At 66.7% G+C, this 7,213-nt stretch overlaps 1 protein-coding gene across 1 annotated transcript; it reads right to left on the bottom strand.

Annotated features, from left to right (window-relative positions):
* Positions 1–4,039: 4,039 nt before the first annotated feature.
* NPDC1 (neural proliferation, differentiation and control 1) lies at positions 4,040–6,594 on the bottom strand. The gene is made up of 8 exons (XM_011369960.2): positions 6,417–6,594; positions 5,250–5,375; positions 4,982–5,161; positions 4,846–4,912; positions 4,682–4,766; positions 4,553–4,635; positions 4,291–4,384; positions 4,040–4,210 (listed from the first exon to the last, which is right to left on the bottom strand). Exons 1-8 carry the CDS (start codon positions 6,592–6,594, stop codon positions 4,133–4,135), a joined length of 891 nt encoding a protein of 296 aa, XP_011368262.1. The 3' UTR covers positions 4,040–4,132.
* Positions 6,595–7,213: the final 619 nt, after the last annotated feature.

Raw genomic sequence — 7,213 nt, 5'->3', positions numbered from 1 at the left:
AGCGGGGGATGGGAGGGCTGCTCTTGGGGGCCACAGGTCTCTTCCTCCGGGCCCCACAGCCCAGGACGAGGGTGGGGGCAGGGAGGGGGCTTTCCAGGCTGGAAAGGGAAGGAGTCCGAGAGTCCCTGACGCCTGACGCGGGCGGGCAGGGGGCTGGCACCCGCTCCAGGAAAAGGAAGGCTGAAGTCCGGAGTCCCTCTCCTCCCCCACCGTCGGGGCAGCCTGGGGGCCTAGGCCTGGAGGTCTAGTTCCTTCCCCTTTTGCTCTGCTTCCTCTGAGCTGGAGACGTGGCCAGCCCGCACGGCGAGACTTCCCTTAGCTCCGGCGGGCACCCCTCTCAGCCCCGCTCGTGCCCCCTTAGCTTTTTCGCCCCAGCAGACCCTTGCTTGGTCCCGGATGTGGCAAGCCGATCCCAGGCGTCATGCATGCCTACCACCCTGGAGGCCTCAGGCTGGTCAGGCTGTGGGAGGCTGTGGGCCAGATGTTGGAAAAGGAACAGCAACCAGAAACTGTTAGCCGAGTCTGCCTCCCATGCCACCCAGGGGCCTCCCTCTGCCCTGCCGGCCCCCCCTGCTCCACGCTCAGGCTCCCAGGGCTGCTGGCCTCCCCCAGCTCCCGCTCCCAGTGAGGACCAGACTGCCTCCGGGGTGGGAACCGGGCAGCTTGCAGCAGACCCATGGGGGACACAGAGGCAAGTCCAGGAGAGGGGTACAATTTGGCCCCTCTGAGGCTCCCCGCCCCTGAAGAAGCTCCTAGCTGCGGTGGGGCCTTGTGCAATATTGAAGGAGGGGTGGGAGGGCCGTGGGGTACGTCGGAAGCCAGCGGCAGACCCAAGGTGTGGATGCAGCGGCCAGGCCTGGCTGCCCACTGGCCAGCCCCAGGGCCTGACCAGGCAGGTAACTGTCACCAGCCCCCACCCTTTCAGGAAATGAGCACAGTGGCACTAGGGTTTTGGCCCCACCCTGGCATCTCTTCCCTGGCAGGGGACCCTAGGTGAGCCACGCCCTGCTCTGAGCACCCACCTCCTGTCCGTGCGGTAGGCATGCGATGGGCGGTGGGGGCACGCAGGAAGGAGCTGATCCTGCCGCAGCCCGCTAGCGACCTGGCTTCTGGCTGCCAGCACCTCTGCCCTTCCTGTTTGCATGGCCAGGGTGGCCCAGGTCCCTGCTACAGCCTCACCCACACCCACAGCCTACTCCCCTCTGGGTTAATCTGACAGAGCCTCCCTGCCTCCACCCTGCTCGCCCAGCACGGCCTGCCCGCTTGCGCCGGCAGCCGCAGGGCCAGCCCTGCTGGCTGGGAAACACGGCTCTGAGGTTTAGCCCAGAAGTGGCTTAGAATGAGCGGTTCCCAGAGGACGTGAGTCAAAGGGAAAGTGGGGCCTCATCCTGCTGCCTCATCCCCAGGCCTCGTAACTCACCAGGATGCAGGTGGGCACCCCCCTCAACAGCCCCTGGGCATCTCAGAACCTGAGCCCTCTGGCCTGCTCCAGGGCCGGCCTCCCAGTGGGTACCAATCAAAGCTAAAGCTAGGGGGCTCTGCCTGGACAGAGGGAGGGCAGCTAGCTCCGACCGCTGCGCCCTTGCAGACCACAGCACCTGGGGCAGTGGGAAGGGAGGTCACCCGCCCCAGACCAAAGGATGCCTCAGGAAGAGAGGGCCAGAGCCTAGCTGCCCACTGCCCGCTCCAGGGGTTGGCCCGGGGAGGGCAAAGTCCAGACAGTGCCCCAGGGGCCCCCTGCTGGCCCTGCTGCAAAGCCACCTGGCTCTGGAGAGTGGAGGCAGCAGAGGGAGCCAGAGCGCAGTTTATTCTCAGCAAGGGGGCGGGGCGGGGTTCAGGGTACCCCTTTGGGAAGATGGGTGCACAGAGGCTGGCAGGTGGTCAAGGGCGCCCCCAGGTTGGGGTGCAGTCAAGGGGGCAGCATTAGGATGCTGTCAGGGGTCAGTCTCAGCAGACAGTGGGAGCGGCTGGACCACCTCGAGGGCACAGGTGTGTCTGCAGCCAGCCAGCCCCAACTCTTTTCATCCCGCCAGGCTGGGGGTGCACCTGCATCTGTGCCGGGAGGAGCTCTGGCTCTGCTGCGGGCTCCCCCAGGGACCTACGCACCGTGCTCCCGTCCCTGTGTTTGGCTCACCCCTTCTATCCTGCGGTGAGACCCAAGCCCCACTCCTGTGCTGCACCCTGGGAGAAGGCTCACACCCTCACAGGATTGGGGTTTCCAGTCCCGTGGAGCCAGGACCGCCCACCACAGCCTGGGACCTGTGGTAGGAAGAGGGGCACAGGAGTTGAGACAAAAGCAGGGGTTGGCTCCGCCTGAGCGAGCCTGGGGCTAACGGGAGCCACGGAAGCCAGGCGGGCAGTGGGGCGCCACACTCCCAGGAGGACCCCAGCCCCGTCCTTTTCCTGGCCCTGCCCTGCCGGCTCCTCTCTCACTGCAGCTGCCACTGGAAGGGGCACCCTCTTCACTGAGGCCCTGGGGAGTGGGCGACAGGGTCTCCAGACACAGGATGGGGACCCCCGAGAAGACAGAGAAGACAGGACACACCAGGTGGCCGCTTTCTACCGTAGTCAGGCCAGCAGGAAGTTGGAAAAGTGAGTGTCAGGACCTTAGGGACTGAGCCCGGAGCTCCAGGCTCTGGGTCTGCGGTGTCAGGCCAGCGAGAGACGGGCCTGGCCCAGACCCGGCGAGTGGGGCCTTAACCTCTCTGCTCGTTTTCTCTGCTGCTGCGTCTACTGGCACAGGTGACGGCGACCCGTGATCCTCATCGCTCTGCCCTCATCCCACATGGGTCCCTGGCCCTCTGCACCGCCTCCTTCCGCCTCCCACAAAGGTGCCTGAAGGAAAACAGGCCCCGGCACAGGAGGGGCGGGGGCGGGGCTTGCCCGCTGGGTGGGCTCTGGCCACCGAAGGGAGCTGCTTTATAACAAGCCTTTAGCTCCCAGCAGGGCCAAGGCCAACCCCACCTGTCTCTCCTCAGGGACCGGTCTGTCCCATTCGGGGCTGCCCCCACCATCCAAGAGCCAGAGGTCCAGCATTCTCTGGAACCCTGCCCCAGGGAACACTGAGGGGCTTTCGAACCCGATGCTATCTGCACCCCAGTCTCAGTGGGGCACAGGTCCAGTGGGGCCTCACCCCAGAAACCCCTTCCCCAGGCCCACTCTTAGCTTCTCTGCCCACACCATGTGGCCCGCCACCCCCATCCCTGGGCCTTCAGCTGAAGGTCGCCCTCCCCATCCCTCCTTGCTCAAGGGGAAGAGGGGGTTGGCATGGGCCGAGACCTTGCTCCTGACTTCTGGAGTCCCTGCCATCTCTCTCCCCTCACCCGACCCACCTGGTGCACCCGCTTGTGTCCCTTGGGTCCATCTGCCCAGCAGCCCCGCCCCCCTGAAATGCTGCAGGGGCCCAAGGGCCCGTGTGGTCCCTGGAACGAAGCCACACTCAAGGCCTGCACCCTGCTTCTCCCGCTTTCCGGCAACGTGCAGACACGGAGGCGTTGGGTGCCCACTGCCAGGTGTCTGTGGCTTCCGCTCCCCAGTCCCTTTATCATACGTGGGACGGGGTCTTCCAGCACGTGGCACCAACTCCACATGGGTTCAGTCCTGTACTGCACCCCTCCCCTACCCCAATGGGGCAGAAGTGTCAGTAGGGGTGAAGGCTGGAGGAGGAGGAGGGTGGGGGTGAAGCCTGGAGGAGGTGGCGGTGGTCCTGTGTCTGGGACACTGAGGCCTCCCTGCCCTAGCAGGGCACAGAGCACCCTCTCTCTGGGGTGTGGCTAGAAGCCTCAAGTCCCCACTCCAGGCAGCACCCACCATGGCCCCAAAGGCGGAGCAGGGGCCCAGTCTCCAGCACGACCCCCACGCTGATTCGAAACGTGCTCTAGTCCGTCTCCGCCGCTTGTCTCCAGCACCCCCATCCACGCCTGGTCTCTCCCACTCTCCTCATTCCCTCCTTTGGGGGTGCAGACCAGAAAGGACAGGTACAGGGGAAGCAGAGGTCCCGTTCCCCCCAAAGGGGTGCCCGGCCACAAGCACAGCGAGCGTCAGAACGCAGTCTCTTTATTGGGAAACGCAGGTCCCTGCCCCGCCCCCGCCGGGCGGCGTGGTGCTCGTGAGGGCAGGCGTGGGTCTCAGGTCACTGCGGCGGGGGTGGCAGGGGCACGGACAGCGAGGAGTGCTCGAACAGCGGGTTCCGCACCTCCATCTCTCCCGTCTGCGAAGGCAGGCTTTAGATGAGCGGGGGAGGGGACCCCAGGATCCGGTCAGCCCCGCGCCCTGCACCGCGGCACTCACCGGGGCCAGGCCCGGGCACTCGTACACCGTGAAGTCGCCGTCCTCGTTCTCTTCGTCTGAGGCGGAGTCTGGCTCCTTGGGCGGCTCTGAATGCCTGCTAGGGGCGGGATGGCTGGATCCCCCTACGCCCTTCAGGTGCCAGGGGCCCAGGCTGGAAGTGGGCGCTCGGCGCACCCCGGCAGAGCCAGGGTGGGGGCGGCGGGACCCGGGAATGGGGGCGCGGGGAGGGGGCGGCAGGGGCGGGGTGGGTGGGGCCTCTCACCGCTCCAGGCACCGCAGCTGCTGCCTCTGGTGCTGGTAGTGGTACATCTCAGCGCTGTGCGCCAGCCTCTGGTCCCCGGGCTGCTGGGGGGGGGGGGGGGGGGGGGGGGGGGGGGGCGGGGCCACGCACCGAGATCCCAGGTGTTGCGGGGCCACAGGGCGCCTGTGGCGCTGCGTAGTCTGCCTTCTGGGTCAGGCGGATGTCTCGCTGAAGCCTGTGGGAGCGGAGCCTGAGACGCGGGGTCGCGCCTGCCCGCCCACCCGCCCGCCACCCACTCCCGGCCCCACGCTCACCTGTACCAGCAGAGAGCTGCCGCCGCGAGGGCAGCCCCGCCAGCCACAGCGCAGGCCACGATGAGCACTGTGGGGAGCGGCTCGGTGAGGGCGGGCTTCACCCCAGGACCCTGCCGCCCTGCCCGCCCAGACCTACCGAGGGCGAGGCCGACACCGTCACCGCGTGTGCCCCGGGACTTCAAGGGGGACACGTGCACCGGCCCAGATGACGCAGGGGAGCCCAAGGAGGTACGGGGCGTGGGCGCAGGGGCCCCAGGAGTGGAAGGGAGGCCCAGGTCAGGGCCCTGCCCTCCCTCCGAGAGCCCCAGGGTGGCTGCTGCAGAAAAAAGACAAGTTATAACAGTAGAACCAGGCTGGGGACAAGGACGTGGGGGCAGGGCATGGGAATGGGGTCGGAGTCTCACCCAGCCGTTGGGGCACCTCAGGCTGGGGCAGTGCCGTGAGCCTCCAGCGCCCTGCCTCCTGCCGGGCTAGCTCCTGGGCCAGGAAGTCAATCTCATCTTCCAGTCTGGGGTGGGGCGGTCCCTCCCCTGCGGACAATGAGGGGCTATCAGGTGGAGAGGCTGCCAGCCCCTCCTAGACGGTGCTTCTCCCTCCAGGCCCCTCTTGGCCCGAGGGCCAGGTACCACTGGCCAGCAGCCCCTGGCCATCCTACATTGCCATGGGGACAACTGAAGGAGCTCACTGTGAACAGCAAAACTCCCAGGACAACTGGGGGTGCCAGGAGATGGGCAAGGGTGCCCCTTACCCCACCCACTACCAACAAAGGGCGGACAGAGCACTGAGACGACGGACCGCCCCACCCCGTCACCTTCTCTGCCAAGAGGGGCAGTGACTCCCCGGGGAGCGGGGAGAGGCCCCGCTCTCATCTCCCACCTCCACCAGGTCATCAGGAAGAAGGGACGGCGGCTGTCCAGGTGGTGCTAGTGGCCGGACACCCTCATTGTCCCTGTGCTGGGCCCCACAGGCTGGGCTCCGAGGAGGCACCCACGCACGGGGCCGACAGCAGCGGCCTCCACGGCAGGCCTGCCCTTCTGTCTCCATCCTGCACCGTGCCAGGAACAGGGTTCTCCAGCCACTAGCCCAGACACTCGGCACCGCCGGTGGCCCTGTATGTGTGGCCCATCACACCCGCACTCACGCAGCGTCTGGCCGCCCTTCCCCGGGCTGGGCTCGGGTCGGCGGGTGGGGCACCCCCCCCTTCGCCACGCATGGAGTGGACGAGTCAGCATCGGAGAGGGGAGCGCGCTGGACAAAGAGCAGGGGCAGCCACCGGCACGGAAGTGGGTGCCAGAGAGGTTTCCTGCAGACCTAGTGGGTCCCCAGGCCTGGGGAACTCTGATCCCGCCTCTCCAGCATCACCCCAGCATTTCACACTGGACATCCCTTGCCCTGGGCCTCAGCCCACTGCCAGGCTCTGGGCTGGTGCCATCTGGAAAGAATCACCAGGCCACTTGGAGGGTGACGAGAGTCGCTGGTATCCCACAGAGCTCAGAGGACCTGGGGGCCGAGGACAGGGGGCGAATGTCTCAGGGTGGGGAAGGGAGGACGGCTACCCTGCTCCCCCATACCCGGAGGCTGGCGCGTCCTGGGCACACAGAGTCCTTGTGCGTCCTCCTTGAAGGGCTGAAGGCAGGGCCCACAGACGTGGGCACCTGGGGGGCACCGTGCCCGCCTCTTCAGGGCACAATCCAGGCTCCCGGGACAGGTGGCCACATCTGGGAAGGAACCAGAGCAGAGTGGGGTCATGGCGCCGCACAGAAGCAATCCTGTCCCAGCCACCCTCCCCCTCCCCCACACAGCTGGCCAGCCTGACTCTGGCCATTGTTCTGGGCAGGCCCTTCCGCCCAACAGCCAGGGACCAGGACCAGGAAGACAAACAGTCCGAAGACTTATCGGAACTCCCATGCCCCACCCACTCCCCAGAGTCCACTGTGCAGGCCTGACCCTCACTGTTCCGACAGCACCGAGCTCCCCGGGGAAGGGCCCTGCAGCCCTCCAAGTCCCACCTCCCATCTCTGCGTGCCCCAGAGCGAGCCTCTGTCCAGACTGGAAGCCACAGAGGGTGGGGCTCAGGTCTCTCTACTGCAGGGGCAGCAAAGGATGCTGGCCACCCACCTCCTCCCCGCACACGCTGCCCTTCTAGACCCTGCCCCCCACGCCGTCCCATGGCCCTGGAGAGCAGAGCCAGACTGGCCTGGAAGACGGTCTCTCCCCATGCCTAACCTCTGCTTGTCCCCAGGGCACAGAGAAGCTGCCGGAGTTGGGGAGACCTGGGATGGAGTTAGCCAGTCTCACTTTGGATACAGAAACTAAGCTAGGGTCACTCCCGCAACCACCACTGCCCAGGACTGGCACTTTCGCAAGG

This window comes from Pteropus vampyrus, unplaced genomic scaffold (genome assembly GCF_000151845.1).
Source record: "Pteropus vampyrus isolate Shadow unplaced genomic scaffold, Pvam_2.0 Scaffold157, whole genome shotgun sequence".
NCBI lineage: Eukaryota > Metazoa > Chordata > Mammalia > Chiroptera > Pteropodidae > Pteropus > Pteropus vampyrus.
The sequence above is the reverse complement of the archived record's forward strand: the minus strand, read 5'-3'. Positions and strand labels throughout refer to the sequence as shown.